At 36.0% G+C, this 24,711-nt stretch overlaps 1 protein-coding gene across 7 annotated transcripts in view; it reads right to left on the bottom strand.

Annotated features, from left to right (window-relative positions):
- Positions 1-24,711, bottom strand: part of LOC140667859 (telomerase-binding protein EST1A) — a 99,430-nt gene that overhangs the window by 28,771 nt on the left and 45,948 nt on the right. For all 7 annotated transcript variants that reach the window (XM_072896153.1, XM_072896148.1, XM_072896149.1 and 4 more), the window contains exons 18-23: positions 15,527-15,708; positions 13,684-13,757; positions 6,826-6,944; positions 3,870-3,973; positions 3,489-3,662; positions 2,808-3,011 (exon numbers count right to left, since the gene is read on the bottom strand). In XM_072896153.1, the coding sequence (XP_072752254.1) occupies positions 2,808-3,011; positions 3,489-3,662; positions 3,870-3,973; positions 6,826-6,944; positions 13,684-13,757; positions 15,527-15,708 (857 nt within the window). The remainder of the gene's footprint in view (positions 1-2,807; positions 3,012-3,488; positions 3,663-3,869; positions 3,974-6,825; positions 6,945-13,683; positions 13,758-15,526; positions 15,709-24,711) is intronic.

Raw genomic sequence — 24,711 nt, 5'->3', positions numbered from 1 at the left:
CTCTTTCGTCTCGAAATAACGCTCGACTAAAATTACAGATCTTGAAAAACGATAAAATTAAAAAATTATCCCCACTTTACAGACGAGCGACTGTAACGTAATCCGGTTTGGAGTTTATTATTTAACCGGTTTACAATATCCAACAGTATGACACAGGCGAAATTTCACCGGCCAATTAGCTACGTAGTTCTCGCGCGAATTAATTTGCGTTAAGGTAATTCAAAACTTGCAGAGTATGTGCAAAACGCAATTCACTCGACTCGATTAGCATAATTTAGAGTCACCGTTGTTCGTTGAAAAACTGGTTCCAAAATGTTGCGCGTGCAATAGGATTGTTCTAGATTCCGAGGCAGGTTCATTCAAGCATCAAATTTCATCCACAGATTTCAGACACCATCATTGTTGATTTCAGCGACGTAATATTCCAATGACGTTAAAAATGAAAAACTTTAAATTTTCACGATAAATTAAACTTAAGAAGAAGACACACTGCAATCATGTGTATGTGGAAGATTATTTAAAGTAAATTAAAAATAGTGTAATAATTATCATCTCTTGAAAAATTATACCCTTAGACCGTACAAAATTCAATCTTCATATTTCCTTAAGGAAATATATTTATATATTTATAAATAAAGAAATACTAATATATAGAAATATAGAAGTACAAATATAAAATATACTATAAATATATAAATATAATAATATATAATAATAATTAAATATATATTAATATATAATAATACTTAAATATATGAATAAATAAATAAGAATACATAATACAAAAATAATATATATATATATAAATAATAATAAATAAATATATTAATACAGAGATAATAAATAAAGAGTTATAATACAAATACTACAATAACACAAATATACGAAACATAAATTTGAAAAAAAACCTACTATTTCACGATAGGTATATTCCATGTTTTAAAGTTTTCAAATCTATTGAGAATTCAAGTTGTATCAAGAAAAAAAGACTTGGATTTACTGGATGTAAATAGCCCATACAAATTTAACGTGGTCATTATCGCTCCTTGCAAAAGGAAAAGCCGATTAAATATAAAAAGATCCGAATAAAAAAAAACAGAATATCCGTGAACCGGAGAAAGACGACCTGCGATAAAACTGCATGGGGCTGTCGAACAAACTACCGACGGCTACGATAGCACGGTTATTTATTTTGGCGAGGTCATACTGGTCTTCCACTGAACTTTATCCCCGAAACAATTCTACGATCGAGAGCTACACCGAGATCCGTATTTCGCCTCCAGTCTCGTTCTCTGATAAAAGCGTCGATCGAAAAATTCAAGAAATACGGAAAACGGCGAGAAATTTATACCAGTTTTTCAAATAGCCTGATGAAAAAGCTCGAGTAAACTTGTATTTTCTCAAGGAGAAAATTCCCGAAGTTTCCCGGATTTTATAGTTACAAATTACAAACGTAAATCGTTACATAAATCTATTTATACATACGTCTATTTAAATCTGATTAATACATTTTCAACCGTATTTTTCATTAACGTATTTGGTAAATTAATTTAAATATGTATATCTGTATTCTGAATACTTTCGAAAAGTGAAGCTTATACCTATGTGAAAAAAAATCAAGCCGAAGAACAGAACAATCGCGCGTGTACAGGCTCTCTTGGCCAGCCTACTCCTTTCTCTGTTGCTTTTTTTTCTTCGAGAAGAAAGATATCGCTCCGTGAAGGAGAAAGAATACGTGGCCGACCACATAGTATGCACAAAATCCGGCCCCAAGCTGGGGTAAGATAATAAATATGCAAAAAAGAGAAGTTTCGATGCCGTAAATAAAAACGGCTTGCGTGCTGTGCGAAAGTCTGCGGTGAGAGAGGATCGTGCGATTCGAAATAAAAGGCTGGTAAGGGCAAAGAAGGGTGGTGCGACAGGGGGTGGAGGAATGCGAAAAAAACGAGAAGGAACCGGAAGAGGAGGATGAGGAGAAGAAAAGAGATACAATATTTCTTCTATTCCTTTCGCGAGGAGGCAAACGCGCTCTCTTGATAATCTCTTGATTTAGTTCGACTTAGCCAAGATGAATACATTTCGCTGATACTTTGTCGGCTTTTTCGAGACGAGAAGGCAGATCGAAGGTGAATAAAATAGGGAAAAAAGCATAATATAGATAACAATTAGATTAATATCACGGTAGACGATTATTTGACAGCGACATTCGTGGAAAATAAATATCTTTGTTAGTGTAAGTTAAATTTAGAAAATGTAAGATTGCTCATTCAATTCCAAAATAGCATATTTATCTGGAACAGTTACTCGATCGAATTAAAAGTTTATTTTAATACGATCGAGTAGCTGTTCCAGATAAATAGGTAAACTATGAATAGTATTTTTATACAATTTTATTATTAATTTAATCGCGCTTATTTAAAACAATAATTCGCATAGATTTAACATAACGCGTGGAATTATTTAGTAATTTTTTGTTTATAATAAAGCTTCCAGTCTTCATGATAGAATATAAAAAATTATCATCAAAATGATCATATTATAGTATATAAAAATTATTATACGTATAATGTAGCATTGATTGAATTGAGCGTCAATCGAGACGATTAGGACACATTGCTAGTAATTCTATAATTATTTATATCGTTCATAGCGACAATCATCAATTTGAACAATTTTAAACCAGACAATTTCGATGTAATAATATGTAATAAGTGGCGTTTGATTGCAACGCCGTTTATCACGTCGACAAATCGATACATCATTCCCGGCTACGCAGGATATCGTTGTGAAATGTTTCTTGTACTCACCTGTACCCGTTGTCGATGTCGATCTTGTTTCCGCTGCCGCCTCTCCAGTTCTTCCTTCCTCTCGATCAGCGACCTTATCTCGACAGTCGCCACGGGAGCCGTCGTATCGTCAGGCACGCTGCCGCACGAGGGTAATCTTCTCAATGTGGAAATAGATTCCTCCTCCCCCTCGCTGTAACTCTCCACCATGAGCTCCGAGTCGCTCTGAAAGTGAATTAATTCCGTTCCTGGGATAATGAACCGTGGCAGATCGGATTTAACGGATTAGAAATTCAGGAGACGTAAATCTCGATATTTAATTTTCCGCTTCGATGTAATTACAAGGTACTTTAGTAATTACTTTTGTTATCATTTAATTAAATTTACTTTTTGTTATTGTTTAATTTAATTTTTTATAATTAATTAATTAATTAAAGTTATCTGAATACTTTATAAAATTATTTCTCTCTTCCTCTCTTCTCAAAATATATAATTGTATATAATATTCATTATTATTATTATTATATATTGTATATCAAGAAAAATTAAAAATATATAAACTTTCCGCGTCTCTTTCACCTGTCATTTCGAATCATGAAAATTGAATCAGGAAAATCGAATCCGTAATCCACCGGACTCTGCACAACGCAGCATACATGCTTTCTGTGGGCAACTAAAGATTTACGACAGTTACCAACATACCTGTGTCGGCGGCGAACTCGGCAAACTCGTGCTCGAGGCCTCGACCACGGAAACGTATTCGCTGACGCCGGTCTCGCTCTTTTGCAGTTTCAGCACCGGTGTCTCCAAGCCGCACAAGAACACTTGACCGAAGAAAAGGATCTTGCTTATCCTTAGACACGCCTGTGCCACTTCCTGAAAACGCATCGCGGATTTATCTCAATGATTTTAATTTATTAGTGTCACTGGAATATTCTCCGCGTAGTGAGGAAAATTCCCATTTGGGGACTTTGACATTTTTCTCGAAATATTGCATTCTTTTGATAAATCTATTATAAGTAGAAAAAGCAATATTTTATTTACAAATTTATTATCAGCAATATAATATGTAATGTAACCTACCATGTCTTCCGTCTTTTCCACATAGCAAGGATCTTGCGGATTCAACATGAGCGGCGTGAATCCTGCCAACGTGATATCTTCCGGTAATTTCACGAGCTCCAGATCTAGAAGCAAACGTAAAAATTCGATACAACCTAAATGCACGATATATAAATCCTAAATCCTACATGATATTCTGCGATCGTGCCAAATCGGATTCTCTTGCAGAGGCATGCAGAGGATTGACCCTGAATTTATCCGCAAAGATCCATATCACGTATCGCGAAAGGAGTTCAAATGTTTATGCAACGTGCCTTAGAATCGATAGAGTGATCGTATTCTGGCGACCCATCGCCTTTCGCGTCCGCCATTAAATTCTGCATGTAATTCTAATGCAATATAAGCGTAGAATAATAATCGAGCGATGTGAAGTATATCAAGTTTTTTGAAGCATTTTCATATACGGAAATACCAGAAAAGTATATATTAAAATGTTTATAAAAATATTTATCATTTATAAAATTTTAATCTGTTTTTAATGAGAAAATTACAAAAACATTTTAGCGTTTCGAAATATATCGGAATATATTGAGATATATATTAATTAAATTTAGATAATTAATAACGAAAAAAGATATACCGCGTCTTTTATCTCACTGATTTTAGGGCAGGCAATAGATACGTTAATACGAAAGGCTGAAAGACAAGTCGCGATTGTGGACTTGATTAACTTATTAATTCTAGTCAGATCCACCGTGTGATATTCGTTATGAGCAACGCGAGCACTGACATCTAATACATACATCGTACTCGGTTTAGAGGTAAGTATACCGTGAGCAAGGACGCGCCGCGAAACTGGAACGCTCGTTTCTAAGCGACCGGACCCGTTGGAAGACCCAGTTCGAGACCAAACTCGTGATCGCGAGTCATCTACAAAAATAGAAACTGACGAAAATAGGAAAATTTGTCGTTCGTTTCTATCGAAAATCGTACATATTCTCAATCATTGTCTTTGAAGTTGATCCATCAATGATGGCCACCGACAGTTACTTCTACTGGAGTTGGCAACTTTCAAGAGTGGATATAGCAGCCAACACTTAAAATCTTTGACACTTTCGCGGTCAACGCGATGACGTAGCACTACATCTCTTTGCTTTGAAAAAATTCAGAACCTTTGACTTAATATTACGTCTTTCTTGAATTGAAACTAATCAAGGGGGAGGGGAGGGAGGGCTACTAATATGTATTTGTATTGTCGTTTTAGAATGATAATTAATTCCACATAAAATCATCCGCAATCCGAAAGACTTAACGGTACCATTTGGTCGGATGTATCGACGCGATGCGTGCTAGATGCATATATACGGAAAAATCGACGACAGACGTCGTCGGGTCGTCTCGAGATCTACACGTGAATGAGCTTCGGGGCAATGTAATTTGTGTATTCATAACGTAAACGCAGCGAGCAACATATAGTGGCGATGTGGCTCGCACGCATGCTGAAAGACCATTGGCCACACGCTAGTAAACGGCCGCAAGAGAATGGCACTGCAGTGGTCATGTCGAACGTATTCACCGTTACGCAACCGTCGCGCCAGCTACCTACGGGTCAACAGACCGGTCACCGACTTCGTCGGCACTTCGAAGAACTCGCGACTTTTTCGATTAAGCCTGGTCCAGGTCTGCTCGCTCGACAGAATCGCTCTCCACCGAGCATCTTCTCATCGCATCTCGATTTCATGCACTTTTCCGAAATTAGTAGACAGTTCAGTCTTAGTGTAAAGGAACTCTCAAAGAGAATTTACTCAAGAGGGACTCCACTGTTATACAATAACTGTTACACATTCCTTTTTGAGTACCTAATTCTCCTCCAACTTTTTTACTTTTTCGCGCAGTTTCTTAAATGCTCCGAATTCGGTCTTGTTTCTCTGCAGAGAAACTTGAAGAACAGTTACATCTGTATATCCAATTACTCAGAGTTTCCGCCGAGAAGCATTCCTCCTCCAGAATGATGGTTATCTGTTTCAGCTAAACCGTGTCGCAAGTGTTAAGTAATTGCAATCCTTTTTTTGTGTATTCAAACACTTTATTTCCGTAAATTAATCGGAAAGAAAATTATTCACACAGTTTTCGGAAATACACAAACAGAAAATTTGTAAGTCTACTTTTAATAGTTTAAAATCAATTTTTTTACATTTTCTGAAAGTATGATGTTTGAAGAATGTCTGTCAAATTTGACTGAAAAGTTCGCAAAATTGACGGAATTGTAAAACTTTAAACAGGATAGCGCACGAGTCTTCAAATGAACTTGCAAAACTTTAAAACGCGTTTTTCTCAAAACACTTTTCAAACTTGTTATCTTGAAAACTAATGGACTGAATAACTTCATTTTTTTTAAATAAAAGGAAACACTTTTTGATGAAAGATACTGAATACAACAGGAATTTAAAAAAATTAATATTTAATATTTTTCTGATCTTTAATAAGTAAAAAAATTTCAGCAAAATTGAAATATCTAATTTTAAAATAACAAAATGTTATTTTTCAAATTTTTCTAATGAAATTGAGTTCAATTTTTCATAAATATCCTAAAGAATAAAATTAGAATAAGTTTATTCATTTTAGGCAACACGCGAAACACTATGTCACACCGTTCAACTATGTTTTTTCGATTACGCGTAGAAGTTGTATTCACCAAAGACAAGCTAAATATTTAAGTTATAAAAAATACTTTGACGTATTATTTAATCAAATAAATAAAAAAAACCAATAAAAAACATATATAAAACGGAAAGATCAAAATTTCTAATATTCTTTAAAAAAATTCTTAAAAATTATTTTCCATACTACTAAAATAGATTGGGCCTTTAATTTTTCAAGTCTTTTTAATTGTACTTTTGGCACGATTTTTTTAAACAAAATAATCAATATAAAAATTGTTTATCATATGCAAAAGAAAGACTATAAATTACCATACCTTTGTTCTCTTCACGATCCTCAGTATCCTTGCCCTGGATCAAGGTCGTCCTGGTATAATTTAATTTTTCTAAAAGATTCACCATCGTTGCCAGCCTGCTCCATGCGTCTCCCGGAGGCCTGTAACAAAATGAGAGATTCGAATTAAGCATCCTCTCTAAATTTCATGATAACATCCAGAATATATCCACAATTGAAAATTTGAAAGAATCGCCTACGGCTCTGTCTTGATAAAGATTCCCAATGATTTGGCAAAAACTCAATCAAAAGAATTTGATTCTTCTAACATATAATTTAAAGACGAAGGAAAAAATTCTCAATAATATCGAGGTGAAATGTCAAATTTATTTTCTGCGCGATTAAACCGGCTTAACTTCGAAGATTAAGTCGTCAAACTGTGATTTAGGATTCGCGCCGCTTTGAAATGATAATTCTCAATTCTCCAAAGTACATTTTTTACTAAATTCTTCCTAACGTTATTTGACGCCAGCATGACGCCTTAAGAGAGGCCGACGACCTCTCGTTTATACCTCCGATAATATTCGGGACTAATTTTCTACGGATTTCAGATTCCTAATTATTGTTTTTGTATAAGAATGACGGCATAAATTCCCCGAAAACTCGTGAGGGTCGCCGGCTGTGTAAACAACACTTGCTCAAACATTTGCTTAAAAAAATTAAACCGGGTAATTTGCTACTTGATTTTCTTCGCTACTGGCTCTGACATGAGGTAAATATTTTCAGTTTCTGGATCATTCGTCACGCGAAGAATATTCTCGCCGCAGGGTACGACAATTACCACGACGTGACCAAGAACCCCCGATGGAATTCTGTTTGCCCAAAATACAGTCTCGATGTGCCGCACAAAGGTACATCGAGATATTTCCAGAGATTTTGCGGTTTCGGAGAGCAATCATGATGCACGGCGTGAACGCGCGTTCACGAATTTTCGCACGCCTTTGTGTGCGCGATTTCGTGCATTTTCGACGAGATATATAAAATCCGAAGCGCGATAGACAGTCTTATACAGGATGTTTATTCATTTTTTTTTAAATTCCCTAAAAATTCCTTAATTTTCCAGTGTTTTTTTAATCAAAATTCCAGATAAAAAGAATGGTTTAAAGATTTTTTGATGCAACTTTCTCTAAAATAAATTCTTTTACTGCAAATTCAATATTTTTGTTAAGACATTGAATATATAAATAAAATAAATATATATTTATAATATATTTTAAACACATAATTCACTGGTTTGTCGACTGTTTACAATATAAGAGAAAAAATTATACCACAAAAATAAATTTTTTTTTTAAAATCCCAGAGTTCCAGTAAAATTCCATCAGAATTTTTTAATTATTCCAGATTTTCCATATTTTTGCGGGCAGTAGGCACACTGTAATAAAATTTATATCTAGTCATTCGTGTCGTGTGAAAGAGACAAGAAAACGTCACAAGTGCTCACGCGCAAATATGATATATTCTCGCGCGACCATTTATTATCAATGTCGAGAAGTACGTATTGGAAATTATTTGTGACGAGGGAGAGCCGCGTAATGCGCGCGCGGCGGATAATAATAATAGATCACGGATTTATACGTTTAATGTACTTCGCGTACGCGACCGGCGGCGGCTCGTTCCGCCGACGTTATTAATGATCTACCTACGGCGTACGGGGTATACGTTTCCATTCACCACTTCCGTATTACTGTAAAGTCACAGTGCTCAATTAAGGACCTGGTCTACTCTAACATGAACAATTGATGATTTTAAGAATGTTTTTTTGAAGAATATTAGAAATTGATCTTTTTGGTATTTATATATATATTTTTATTTTAATGTTTTATTTTAATGTAAGAGTACGTATATTAGTATTTTTAAATCTTGAATTTTTTAAGCTTTTTTTTAGTTTAATGCGAGCTCTGCGCGTAGCATGTTCAATAATAATAACGGAAATGAAAAAAATTCGGTCTTTTATTTCATAGAATATTTTTGAGATACTAAATTTAATTCGAATTTAAACAATATTTAATATTTTTTTAATCTTTAAAAAATGAAAAAATTTCAGCAAAATTAAAATATATAATTGTAAAATGTATATGTAACATTGGTTTGTTATTTATATAACTTTTTTAAAGTAAAATTAGGTTTAAAATATTCTAAATATTTTTCGGAATAAAACTAGATTAAATTGTTTCATTTAAGATAATTAGATAAAGAAGAATCATACCATCGAACAATACATTTTTCAATATCTACGTGCAAAATTCGTATTGATAAAAAAAAGTTTAATATCCAAAATTTAAAAATATTGACATATTATTTAAACATTACTACAATATATGTAAAACGTCAAAAAGATTAAGATTTCTAATATTCATAAAAAAAAAATTTCTAAATTCATCAATGTTTCAGACTACTAGACTTAATTCCCTCGCTGCTCTATGGCGGTTTCAGAATTGCTCGTCCGAGCAAAGACAATCTCATTTCCGGGACTTGCTATTCCTTTTATTCCCTACATGTTGTTTGCTGATAATACGCAAGTAGTTTCGCAACAATGTGTGCTCAATTATGCAAATTTTTATTATGCAAAAGAAATTTTTTACAAGCAAAAATATTTTTGATAATCCCGTAAAAAAAAATTGTAATGTCGGGTAAATATGTTACAATTTTATATTCCGTGGATTTTTTTCGAAAAATAAAAAAGTCACGTAGTAAAAAGAAGACGACTGTGAATTTTAAACATAAAAAAAACCATTCTATTGTGCAGTCAAGGAACGATTACTTACGATATACATCATGATAATTCCGATGATAATGCGTGAGAGGAAATCACGCGAGGAGAGACTTCTTAATCGACCGTTTAATTTCGCGACGATTTCCGGCGCGATTAATCGATCGACATCATTAAAGGTCATCGGTTAATCGCGTCCGTTACGGGACTCAGCTCGCGGAATCTACGTCCGGCATCGGCGAGAATCACTGCTCAGACCGTTCTAAGCAACGGTGATCAGGATCGGGAAAGGATCGGCGGCCGCGTCGTCGCGTCCTTGCCAAGGAAACGCTTGACTCACGTAATTGTTAATCGCTAACAAGAACAATAATTAACCTATCGGAGAGTAGCCGTTGGTTAAGCGCGCGTCTCGAGACTGAGAAAAAAAGAGAGAGAGGGAGAAAGAGAAACAGATAGACTGAGAGAAAAAAAGGGGGGAGGGAGCCTTGAGACTCTCGTTTAATGGACGGTAGATTGCATCAGTCGGACAAGCGTGACTCTGGCGTGCTCTTTTCTCTCGCTCTTATTCTTCTTTTATTTTATCTCATTAGCGAAACTCGCGCCGAGAGAAACGACGACGCGCCGTGCGTCGATAAGATGAACGGCGTGCTTTCTCTCTCTCTCTCTCTCTCTCTCTCTCTCTCTCTCTCTCTCTCTTTCTCTCTTTTTTCATCGTCTCTCTGCACGAAGTGCGCGCCAAAAAGTATTCGCTCACGCTCGCGGATGATCAATTCGAGACGCGTCGACCCGATCTCTTTGTGAAACACTGGTCCTTAGGGGCCCTCCAGCACCCCAGGACACCGGATCGGGATTTCCCCGTGCTCTTAGGTTCCTTATTTAGTGACGTGACTCAGCACAGGGCATACCGCTGCACTGACAATTCGGGGATTCAACTGGTTCGCGAACGAAAGAGTAAAACTCGAATTAGAATTCATTATATGTAAGTTCGAGCAGGCAGAAAATCATCGAATAAAATTGAATTAATAAACACATCTTACTGTAGTAAAAAAAAAATCTTCAAATATTAAAATCCATGTGTAATCTTTTAAAAACTATCCCAGATTATTCTTTAATTCAAGATTGTATTATATATTATGTATTATTAAATATGTAGATTGTGTATTATACTTTTTTCAATTGATTGTACTTTTTTGTTTTACATCATATAAATATATATAACATGCAAATATATCGCGCAAATTCCAGGTAAAATTCAAATTTAACAAAAGTCTGAATAAAGACAATATTTATTTTTCATTATAAATTTATAAAACACTTTACGAATATAATCATTTCGTCTAATTCGCTGGTAATTCATGTAACGCTTCCTCAATAAACTATTAGTTCTACTTTAAATAAATACAAATATTCGTAAAATAAATTTATTGTATTGTAAAATAAATTAAATAAATATAAATATTCAAGTATCAGTTGCAACGCGTTGTAATTTATCCTTTTTACTCTTCTCCGAAAATTCGTCCACCAAATCGCGGCGGCGGTTTCCGCGCAAGAATCATGAATTAGAAACGGAATGTGGAATGTTACAATCACGAACACGTGTCGCGCCACGAGGCCGCCGCGGGTGTCGCGACGTCTTTACCCGTGAGTTTCTCACACAGCGGTACGATTCGCCGAGGCATCATCGCGCGAGGAAAATTAATAGTCCGATACAACAACCATAATTCAAAACACCTCAAGTGTCAACCTGAATTAATAGTCGCTATGCGCAGCTGCGACGAAGCCAAATGCAGCGCGCGAGTTGGCGAAAGCTACCCTAACAAATGTCTCTCTCTCTCTCTCTCTCTTTTCTCGACACATCTCGGGGGATTAATTCGTTTGACAAAAGCGGAGGATGTGAACCAGCCTTCTCTCGCGGGGCCCGTACATTGTGCAAAACTCGTGCGTTCTCACCGAGTTGAAATTAGAACCGATGCGGTAATAATTAAAGCGGGACAGTAACTTATGCATTCGCGACGAAGCGTGATAGAAATAGCGCCGCGTGTACCTGTACTTGGCGCGCGACGAGGCGCGAAAGATCGAGCCTCGATACGATGCAGCGGTTGACCGTGACCTACGCCACGTTCGCTTCCATCACCTCCCTGTCCCTCTCACGCCCTTAGTGAGATATCGGCTCTCTCGCTAGAACAAGCTCGCGTCTATTAAGCAGAGGCGCAACCACAATCGAATAACGCGTACAGGAAATTTTGTATGCTCTCTTGTCTCATCTTATTTGTCACCCTATTTCGATTTAGTTGTTGGTTTGTCCGTTTCGTTAAAAAACAGTAGCGTTCGTTTAAGAGCCCAATCTATTTTAACAGTATAAAAAATTAATAATTTTTAATAATTTTTTTAAGAATATTAGAAATTAAGCTTCTTTTACATGTTTCTATTTTTTTGGTTTAAACAGTATGTCAGTATTTTTTTAATTGGATATTTAGCGTTTTTATTCAATACGAGCCTTAACACATGTTAACAAATATATAAATCGATGGCGTGACATGCTGCTTCTCGTATTGTAATTGTTGGAAATAAAACTCAATCTAGTTTTATTCCGTAGGATAATTCTGAGATACTATATCTAAATTTCAAATTAGAAAAAATTGAAAAATAACAAAGTAGTATTAGTTTAAAATTAAATCATTATTAAAAGTTTATGATTACCTCAATTTTATTGAAACTTTTTAATTTCTTGAAGTTAAAAAAATGTCAATGTTTAAAAATTTTAATTATGTTCAGTAAATAAAGCTCAGTCACAAAAATATATTACAAAATAAAACTAAATTTTTTTTTTCTTTCAGACAATTACAAGCAGCATGTAACACTGTCATTTTTCAACACGCTACGGATAGAGGTAAGTTTCATATTGGACAAAAAAGCTAAATATACTCAAGACTTAAAAATACTAAATTACTGCTTAGACATCAATAAAAATATGTAAACGTCAAAAAGATAAATTTCTAATATTTTTCAAAAAAATTCTTAAAAATCATCAAGTATTCATACTATTATACTAGACTGAGCCCTTAAGTTTACAGTCTAGCACAGTCAAACAAAGAAGAGGTGAAAGATTTTTGACAGCAAGAGTGCCTCAGGCATATTTAAATGAGTTTGATTATAATTTATTTCGATATGATAGCCAAATGTGATTAGGTCACGATACGATTGGTAGCATCTCGCGCACTAATGATCCCTTGCTCCCAGAATCTAAGTTATCTCAAGGCCACACGTCAACAGAAAGCATGATTGCGCTACATACTGAGTGCCTCGCGCTTCATTCGTGTTGTCCTTAAGGACAGCTAAAACCCCGAGGCTGAAGACGATCGAATATAACAATCATTTTCGAATTAATATTCTCCATCGTATAATAGTCTCTTCCGAACAAAAAACTTCTTGAAGGATGTACGAAAATGATTAATTTCCGAGTCTACATTGTTTATCGATACCAAAAGGAAGGACAATAAAATCAATTAATCTCCACCCTGCTATTACATTCATTTAGCCACACTATTCAATTTCAAATTTAAAATTATAAAAAACTATTTTAATGTCCATTTGAGTCAAAAATTGTGTGTTCAAATTATGTCTCGTATTATACATACATATATTTAAGTCTCGTTCAATTAATTAGTAATTAAAAAATAATTAAGAAAAAGAATAAATATTCAAAAAGATGATCATTAATGAATAAATACACTTTCAAATGGTAGATGCGTGTTTTGCGATCGGTCATCTCAATGATCGAGTTTTGGTTCTTAATAAATGCTTAATAATTTTTTTAACAACGTAAATCTCGCACTATCACAGTTGGAAATTGTGTATGATTGCAATTCAGACCGCACAACCCACAAAACCGCAAAATCGAAAAAAAATTGAAATATATCGCGCATTCCTGCTACAACAAGCTACAATGCAATGTACGTTTGTTTTCATATTAATTAAGTTGGCGTAAAAGTTAATTCTAACAGCAAATGAAACTTATTCGTTGCGAAACAATATAAAGGGATTAGACACCAAAGCCGAGAGCTGCTGTGACAGAAGATCGCGCTAATCTTATTTCGTTGATTGAGTTTAAAATTGGAAGAAACTTACCCGACTCTGTAATCCGTACAAGACGGCGGAGGATTCCAAACAGTGCTATGGCAGAGCATCCAGTCGCACCAGATCTACAGAAACAAACATGAAAAAATAGCAAAATTTGTAGCTCATTAATGTGTAATAAAATTGATGGAAACATACGTGATTAATACAAATAAAAAATATATATATGTAATTATAATATATATATATATATATAATATAACATAAAATAAATATAATTATTTAAATAAAAGTCAAACTATATATGAATCGTTTCAATCAAAGAACTGTCTGCGCATCAAACATCAATGTTCTCATTCATATTGATTTTTAAATGTGAAAAATAATAAGAATTCGAATAAAACAATACGTTAGAGTATTTTTAAAAATTTATTATTTGGTAGAGAAGACTTTTGCGCAGACACAAATAACATTGCGAGAGGCTGTAAATTTATTTATAAAAGCATTTAAACAGCAATTATATAAATATATGTATATAAAATTATGAAAAAATTTAATTATTTAATATTAATCTATCTTTAAGAATATTTTAAGAGTCTCTTTTAAGAACATATATTTTTCATTCAGAGAATAATAGTATTTTTGAAATTTTTATTTACAGTCGTATTAAATATTCAATTGTCGAAGAAGGCGCGAAAGTACTTGGCTATTTATAGCAATACACTCTCGCGAGGTAATTTTTTCATCGAGCACCGTCCATCTATCCTCTAAAGTGAAATGTATTCCAACGGCCTTGTATCGCGTCTACTTTATCGGCAATATTAATGGTCTCACCCCTCATACAGTCGTACGCGCGAGTCTGGCTATTATTCCTTGTATCAGCTCGCATTCCGATAGTAATCATTGTTTCCTTTTTTTCTTCACAGCCTTTCTTGTTAGTTGAGACTACATAGTAACTATGTAATGTAGACGCGCTAATTTCTAGTATGTTTGTGTATATGTATCAACAAAATATTTATTTATAACAAAATACTTGATTAAATCTGGCTAGTGTTAATTCATCATTTTAGCAAATTGCAAATCGAATTGAATAAAAATAGAAGAATGATTGTATCTTTCAATAAAATCAACTACTTTGCTAGATATTAACTTTATTTTTTCAATCTTATATAATTAAATAGCAATTATCATAACTTCGCATATTCAATCTTTTATAAAGATTAATTCCAAGCGAGATAAAATTGGTATCTCAAAGATATAAATTTCATAGAGCGATTATTAATCGATAAAGTGCGGATCGGTTTATATACGACATGCATCAATTGTGAACGCGTTGGATAATGTAATAGATCGCGATACGATCGAATCGAATTCCGGATCTGACACATCGGCCACCGGCAGCGAGTGCAAACGCTTCATAAATTCAGTCCTTTGACGGAGAATTTAACGCTTTCAAGTCGCGACAGCGACGGAGAATCGGCTCGTGAAGAAAACCTGGTGCCGTCCAAGTTGAGTCCAGGTGCTACGGACAACGGTGACAGCTAACTGACAGTGACCTGTCATAAATTATCCCGAAGAATACGGAAACGAATAAAACAGTGATGTAAACAGACAATAAAACCTTTTTTACGACCACACGCATATTTACACGAGCTTCCAAGACTGGAGAATAATAAACTGCGACCGCCAAAGAAAAGACTAAGAGGTTGGCCGTCACTGCTCCAGATCTAATTATCCCGTAATGGCGAGGAGCCATAGACGATGGACGTGATCGAGCGAACGTTTCGACTCGGAAATTGACTTACGCTCTTGCCAACTCGAGTCGCGAAATGCAATTAAGACTTCGTTCGTTCGATATGCATTGATAACGGCGGAAAGAGAGGGGGAAAAATACCTTAATTGCTGGTAGGAGCACTTGCAGATCCTCGCCGACCACCAGCCTCGGTTCCTGCCCGCTGTCTAGTTGAGCTTTCACCAAGGATACACCGCGTTCCAAGATCAAACTGAACATCTGCAGCGATACTACGAGCGCCCGTTCCTGGACCTCTGATCTATAGCCCTGTTCCATCTGGGAATCTGTAATCAAAAACGCCGACAAAAATATAAGATAAATATACGTACAGATAAGATTGGTTCTGAAAAAAGTACAACTCTTTACGAGAGATTAAAAATTATTCTTATTCCTGGAAAAAATTAAATACAGAAATAACTCAATAATATATCGCTTTACAAGAATTATAATCGATACGAGAGAAATATTCTTATAAGAATTAATTTCTTAGGTGAGAGTCATATTCAAATAAATTGTGAAAATTTCCTCAAAATAATTTCATCTCGCGATATACGCAAATACATGCGGAATCATCAGTATCGTCGCTCAAGATACCATCATTCCAATTGATTACAAACAACTCTTGGGAAGAAAGAGAAGTGCGAGGATGGACCTACCACGCGTGGCAATATCTGGCCGGCAAATTGGTGATGATTGTTCATCGGAGGAGGGGAAAACGCGTAAGCTAATGCCGGTAGCGATCACGTTTCGGTGATGATGATGATGATGATGATGATGGTGATGATGATGATGATGATTATGATTATGATGATGATGATCGGTGATGCACAATCTATTCGGCGTCGCGACCGGATTCGCCATTGGCGGCCGCGCGCTTTTCTCTTCGGGGCTGTCATTATGCGTCGTATCGAAGCTACGTGACGGGACGCGGCTCCCGGCAGATTCCAAGGAGCGAAGGTCATGGCACGACCTTCTGCGCCATCCCCGCTTCCTCCGAGTCATTCCAGATCGTTTCCTGGAGATGTTTCCTCGAAGAGAATCCGCCGGTGTAACGAATCGATTCCTCGAAAGGAAACGATACTCTCGATAAATTCAGGCGATATCAGCCATGAGAGAAGTTTAATTTGCAGTAACAAAAGATAATCTGAATATCATCCCCTGTAATTTCAACCTCTAGAGAAAATTAATTTTCTTCATTTCGTCTACTAATTTGAGTATATAATTGCTGTCTCACTGCCAGAATTATTTTACTCTTCTAAAAGTGTGATATACTCTTATAAGATATTTCAAAGATTTTGATTTCAAAAATCATAAAAAAAATTATAAAAATAGATACACAGACTCAGCATATGAATTAAATCTGTAAACGAGTTTGAAAATATTATAATTAAACTTCAATATTGATTTCACGAAGAAAAGAGAGAGAGAGAGAGAGATTTTTCATCTCACATATTTATTCGCTATTTCGTATCAATATTTTAATGGCAGTTTTTATCATTTCTCGAAAATGATTCGCTGATCGATACTAAATATTTTTCGTCCCGACACTAGAATCGTTCAAATTCTATTACTTCACGAATACTACGAATTCTACCGCGAGTATTCGTCTTCTCGGCGAACGACCTATCGTTAACTTAACTTGTGCGTCTTTATTAGCAGACTATAGTGAAGCTAATTAGATGAGCGTTGCTAATGATGGTATAACAGATCCGCGCAAGAACGCCATTTATCGGGACTACTAACATTTATTATAAAAACCGATTATAATGTAGTGACGAGTCCAACAAGCTACACAGATATGATTCTTTTCTACATTTATTAAAAAGGGGAAAAATGTATCATTCTCTCTTTCTCTTCTAAGAGAAATTTAATCCAAGGCAATAAGCGAAAATAAAATATTTCTATAAAAAAGAAATAAAAGAATATTATAAAATTAAATATATACAAAATTAATTGAATATATATTAAAAGATCCATGAAAAAACTAGAACAATATATATCCGTTAACTATTTGTCCTTCGCGATAGAAGTTGACAGTAACTCTCCAAAGGTTCGAAAATGCAAGTAAGAGTGTAATTTTTCGCGATGCGAATTAACTTTGCAAAATAGAAGGATAACACAAATCTAACAAGCGAAAGGGCAGCTCATCCATCCGTGCCATCCTCCATCAAGCATCCATACGTACGCACGAAAGCCATATTCGAAAGTGGACTCTGGCAGTTTAATTTATCGCGGACAAGGATAATAATTAGCGTTTAACCGCGAGGTCGCTCTGAGAGAAAGAGAGAGAGAAAGCCCGCATAGTCCTCTCTCCTTATCGGGAGTGTAAAGGGTAATTAGTTAGAGAAGATTTACCGGGAGAGGCTTTAACTAATTGCCACCGCGATCATTAGCGAAACTCAGGCGTATCGTCTTCTCTCGCATCGACTTCTCCAATTTCCCCGTCTTTTGCGCGATCTAACTGCGAGCGTTAATCCGCGAATAGACGTTGTCGCGCTGTCTCTTTCGAAACGGCGTGTAATTAAAATATATTTACGACAATTAACGATGTAACAGCGACATCGAGACGATGGCGAGCGACGGAAAGGAGTTCCTGTGCCCGAAATGTGCGGCAGTTGTTGAACAACAAAACTCGATATGGAATCAGTAAGGTGAACGAACTTTGCGAAAGATACGCACGCTTCCTCTTATCGAGATGTTTAACTAACGAAGTGAACGCGACAGAGCGAGATCCCGCGCTCTTAATGAAGTCGGTGGGTAAGCTCGGCCTTCCTGGTTCCCGGACCGATATTTTAACATGATTACGGACACGAAAACGGACGGAATCGAGTCACCGTGCACAATCAAATTAGCTGCGCGCAGCAGAGATAATTCGATTATTAGCGATTCTGACAGACATCGCCTCTCTCGCTGGCTTTGCGAAAATGTTGAAAATTATATTTACACGTCGACCCAAAAACTAACTTGATTCATAATTCGAAGAAATTTTATATTTACATTCCTCTTTTCGATTAATCTTATCATTGATTCTCTAGTGAGAAAAATGAAGAAAATTTAAAATTGTTTTAATTGAAAGGTTTATAAGCTTTTATCCAGTGATTTCATTTTTTTAGAAAAACAATATCTTTAGAGAAAATCTTTGTCATTGCCCAAGAACACATGTTTTACAGAGAATATACATAAAGTGTGTACTCTCTAAGATTCTCTTTACACAAGTTAGTCTTACCGTATATTTACGTAAATGTTATATTCTTCAGAAAGAGAGATGAGAAGTATATTACACGTCAAATATAATATCCGAACGTCTCTTTATTCTTCATTATAAATTCTATTATTATTTCCATTCAAAGTACACGATATTTTTAACGCTCGTTCTAAACATTCATTCAGACATTCGAAAACGATCACTTTTTTGTTCTCTCGCCAGTGTTTTGATAGATCTTGGGTCCTTAAGTGGTTAACGGTAAGGATGATAACCGATCGGCGTTCAGACATCGATATCGATGAATACCGTTGTCTTTGACAGGCAAAGCGCTTGTTTCGAAGTCCGCAGTAACATACACACACACACACACATGAAGTCCTCGTTTAATTCGGTTACACTACCCCATTCTCGTTTAGTAACGACTAAGGGAACGACGAGCAGACTATTGTCTGAGGATAATCGCGTTTTAATAGCCGACACGAGAACCTTATGTATCGTTAAATGTAGTTATAATGCGGAGCAACGGGGTCCGCGCAAGAGGTGTAGGATGATTTTAATGGCCGCGAATATCTCGGCCGAGCGTTTTACGCATTATTTAAGCAGCGCAGCACGCACGGACGCGCAGAACCGCGCGCTCGTTTTGCGGTTTAACGTTTCAATCCTCGCTACTACGTTTTACCCGCGTTTACCGCGCGTTATACCTTCCGAGTCGTTAACGGCTATTATAGAGATATTACGCCGCTCACAATGTATCGTGCAACCTTTACGATGTTGCATCTACTTGGCGGAGGACATGTTTTTCTCGAATATTGCTCTATAAGAACGATATTGAGTTAGTCATAAAATGCCCATGAATTTCTCTTTTTAATTGTAATCCGCTTGTTTAAAAACTTTCATCATCTTTTTTTTCTATTTATTTTTCTTCCGTTTATGAGTCCTCTTTCCCATTCCTATTTTTCATAAGCGATATTTCCTTTAAATTTTTCTCTTTAAAGCAGACATTTTGCGCCGAGTAATAAATGTGACTAATGTATTAATATCGCGCAACTCTTTGACACTTATGTACATATAATTGTTCGAGGTAAAATAAAAAAATTATCCGTCACAGAAACATAAGTTTTGCTGGAATTCTTGTCGTTGTTCAAACATACCGCTTCCTTTTCTTCTCCACGTGGCTCGGACAAACTCGCGACTTGTTTCAAGTTAAAAGATACAAAGTTGCGCAATGAATTTAACACCCGGTGTCTCCGGTGATAATGTCTTCGGAGAACGACGACGTGCTCGGACCGCCCGGAGGTAAAGACGATGAGCTACAAGCGCGTCCGTAAATAATCGGGCATAGGTGAATTCTCGTCGTCGACCTTCGCGTGAACGCCGTTTACATCGCACTAATCACCCCCGTAGATTAATGGGTTCCCCTCATTAAACCGGCCCGGCGTAATCGTCATTTTATTAGTCATTTTATCGATGCACTCGTGCGAGCGCGAGCATTTTCCAGCAGTAATATCCCGCTCGTGTCGCATTACCATACTATTAACATAGTGCATACCTCGCGGCTACGGTTCAACGACTTCAACCCTTTTAGCGCTCACGCGCGGGTACACTTTATTTAACTTTTAACTTAATTTCCGCGCGATCCCAACGCGTCTCTTTCGATGTTAAAATCTCTTGCGTACGTTGTTTTAACTATTTATCTTTTTTTTTTTTTTTTTTTTTTTTTTTTGCTTTTTCTAAATATAATAATTTGCGTTCTTCAGACTTTCGAAATCTTTTAACAGAATATATCCGGTTCTCTTTACATTTATTATGAATTAGAAAAGATAGAACATTCGTAACGGTAGATTTGCACAGATATTTACTCAAATCTTGTGAAATTATTTGCAGAGAATTTCCTGATTTTTCAAGTATTTGGTTTGTTCAAAACTTAAGCTAAAGACAATATTTTAAATACTTTTTTTTTTTAGTACAACTTTTTGAAATAAGTTTTTTGTATGTGTTTTCCAATGCTTTGCACTCATATGAAGAAAAAACATAAAGTCACTTAAGTTTCAAGTATTAAATGTCCCAGAAAAAAAACTGAATAGTTTTTTATTTGCGTACAACACATTTTAATTTTTTTACTAGAAATTACAATAAAAAAATATGTGTATATTCAATATTTTCTTAAGACATAAGTAAGAGAGATGGAGAGAGATATTATATTTATATTTATAACATATTTCAAACACACATAATTCGCGCAACTTGACGCGAAATTCTCTGATTTTTTTTTTCAGAAAAAAATCCCTGAGAATTTCAGGTTTCATATTTTTCCAGAGGAAGTAGACATCCTGATATACCATTATACAAAATCGCGAGCGAAGCAACAACGTATATATTCCAGCATGTGAAATTTAGCGACGATCGCGCGATCGTTTCTCAGCTGCTCGTGCACGCGACACCGCAGAAGGAATCACTTGGCGGCAGGCGCCTGGCGCCAAGAACACGTTAGGAGGAGGCTGCGTCGCCGCCAACTTCGCCGTCGTGTGAACGAACTGTAAGACACAGATTGCACGCACCGTGCGCGCACACACGCCAGGTATACACACGGCTAAATATGCGACGTCCTTGATCATTTTTCAGTCGATAAGGAATACGTTCGGTTCGCGCAAGAGAAGCTGGATAGGAGGAAGGGCTCCGGTTGCCTCCGTAAGTTTGTTAAGCTATCGTAAACTGGTTCCCTCCTGGTAAGGCCTCCTTGCGCCGCACACAGCAGATTTAATAGACCGGCGTCGAACGACGCCGGCCAGCCGGGGCCGTTCGATTACGATATTCTCGATACCTCCCCGTTTGGCCCGCGCACTCCTGGTGCCGCGGAATCAGATGGCAGTAAGATAAATTTCGCAAGAAACGACCGTTTCGGGCCGATGACCCCCGCGCGTTCGCCGGTCGACATTGAAAGTAGAAGGAAAGAGGACGGCCTCATCCCGAAATTCTGCACGTCACGATATCGTGGAACCATCATCATCTTGATGAACGTAAGCTGTTTGTGCTCTGTTAAGAATTTTTTTTTTTCATCGCAAAATACTCTCTGACGCATGTATGTATATAAAGAGATATTGGACCATATAAAAAGAGAACAATATCTTGATCATAATATTTCTCGAAGCAGTTGTTTTGCTTCCATTCAATTTAACTATCTGCTCTGCCATGTTTCCTGTACATATTTATTATCTTTGAGTTCAAAGGATAGCTCGTGTATAATTATATCTCGAGTCAAAATTGTTCTTCTTCATTTTTTAATCTTGATATTTAATCGAAACATTTAGTTTTGTACTTTAAGCAATCAGATTAACTTTATTAAAAATTTATTTCATTTATAGTTTTGTTCAAAGATTCTCTTTTAAATTTCTGAATCATCTATTTAAGATACAAAGTATAAGAATTCAATATATCAATTAAACCTATACACACACGCACGCACGCACACACACACATATATATATACTTACAAATCCATAAAAGTACGAAAATATAAGTTGAAAATAAAAGTAAAATTTCGACTTTGAGTGAGCAAATATTTTTATTTTTATAATGTAAAACGAAATTTGAAAAATATTAAAAACTGTGCACCCCTGTCTACAAGTATACATATTTATTTATTTATTGTATTTTAAATATTAAAAAAAAAAATAAAACATTTCACGAGCAGAACAGCGAGACTTAAAAAAATAATCCCGTTTCTTCTTTCTGCTAAAAATATTCATTTTTATTCATGTTCATTAATCTGGCAATCCTATCAAAAAGACGAGAGAAATCATATTCAGATGTATTATCAAGTACTAATTTATTACTAGCTTTTTACTGTAATATTACATTACATTAATACTGCTGCCAATTAGCAGGAAATTGATATTAAAATTATATAAAACATATTTTATAAAAATGTGAATAATTCAGTTAATAATTATAATTCAGCAATTAATTCGGAAAACAATTTGATATTAAGTTTATTAACTCCTTACTTTTGCCTACTTTATTGTTAGATTATACAACTATTTTACATATTATATATGTTGATATAATTGTAAAAAATATATTTTTAAATCAATTTTTTTTCAAAATATATTTACTACTTTTAAACTCAATTTGAATCTGTGAGCAATTAATTAATAATTAATTGATATATATTTTTTTGTTTATTATTCGCTAAAAGTTTTCAAGAACTGAAGATGCTGATACAATGTCAACTTTTCTATCTTTAAGATCATTTTCTAATTAGAAGAATAAATTCGGAATTACAATAATAAATTAGGATTTAATTATTCCGAATTTAATTCATGATACTCGAGATATATACTCCAAATTAATATTTTATACTTCTCTATTAAAAACTAAGGACTTCACAAAAATTACTTTCAGCATTTTTCAACATTATACACGTCTTCTCTCGACTTAACACGGAAAACGCATCTAACCGATGATGCAAATGAGTCGCTCATCTCGACGACTGGTCACTTTTATCTCCTCGAGAAGAGCGTTAACTAAACGATGGCTAAGAAATCCTCACATTATAATAAGAAAGAGAGCGTGAAAACGTGAGAGGTAGCGTTTTATTCATCCGCAAATGAGTCACGAAATCGATGTGCCAAATAGTAATAGTGGTAGCTGGTAGCAAGATGCTGATGATGACGCCGATCAGTAGAGAGATTAGCATCTCTCGAGAGCGACTCGCTCGCTGGAGCTCAACGTTCGACCTTGATGAGACCTTGCGAGGTCACCGACATGATTCCGTTCTGTCCACAGCTCGGTAGAGATCGGCAGGGATTAGGAGAGAGGAGTATATTACAGAAGAGCGGTGGAGTTCAGAGGGAAAGCAAGATGGGTCGGCATGACAGACGTGCGACGTTTTGTCATCCACCACAGACACCTCCACCTGCAGAGCAGCCGACTGGACTTTGACATCTGACTCATTCTTCTCGCGTCAGCCGCAGCTAGACTGATACGGTGTCGCTGAATAGCCGCGTAATTGGACTCGTTCGCGTAAAAAGGTAGCGTAAAAAAAGTGGGCAAAAAGTGTCGGGGGTCCGATGGGAGAATGGAACCGTCGCGACGAATACCGCGGATAATCCCGTTTGCAGACTAATCACAGTTCCTCGGGTGAGTTTAATTCCGGCAAAAAAAAAAGCGGTGAAAAGACACTTTGCATCACGCTACGACAACACGCGAACCTAATCTCCCCCACACCTTCGTATACTTTATTTATGCTATATCCTTCCTATTTCAATCTCTGACGTCGTGCATGCACGATGGAAACGATCAACGGCGAGCTTTCTACAGCGGACAGTATGTAAATTAGGCAACAGTAATCTGCTGGATATATATACGCTTGCTGCAGCTGCAGTAGCAACGTCGTGAAAAATTCTTCTCCGATAGAATAATTACTTCGCATGATTAACGAGCCGATTTAAAATCATAGAACTACCTAGATTCGTAAGTCTTTTATTACCACATCATTGCGCGTATTCCTTAAAACAGCTTGCATAATATAACGAGGTCTTATCGCGATATGCTGAAGAAAATTTAATTTCTACTTAAATTAAAACGAACCGTTTTGCGTAGGAGAATGCGGGAGAAATGCGTAACAGAGAATGAGAAAAAAAATTTAAGCCCGCGGTCTGGAAAATGAAAGATCTCTCTTTCTCTCTCTATCTCGTCTGCTCGATGAACTATTCAATTCCCGCAATTTCTGCACGAACGGTCGTGGTGATGAGATTGCGCCAAGACTTCCGCGTAGACGGGAAGCCGCGAACCACCCCAACAACAATCTCGCGCTCACGATCTACGTGCGCTATTTGTTACGCTCGCAGCAGTGATTCGCGAGTGTGTCGCTTATCCGAGGAAACGATCGAAAAACGATCATAGCAAATCCGCGAACGTATATTTCTGCAGATTGACACCGACATTGAATGCTCCTCGATAAATAAAAAAAGGATTTATTATAAGACGATCTCAAGAAGAAACTATTAACAGTAATAATCAGTACATAAGAACTTATGTCTTGAAAATAATTTTAAACAAAAGACTTTACATGGATGTAAAC

The sequence above is a fragment of the Anoplolepis gracilipes genome, chromosome 7 (genome assembly GCF_047496725.1).
Source record: "Anoplolepis gracilipes chromosome 7, ASM4749672v1, whole genome shotgun sequence".
Lineage (NCBI taxonomy): Eukaryota > Metazoa > Arthropoda > Insecta > Hymenoptera > Formicidae > Anoplolepis > Anoplolepis gracilipes.
Note: the sequence above shows the minus strand (reverse complement) of the source record. Positions and strands in the feature narration are given on the sequence as shown.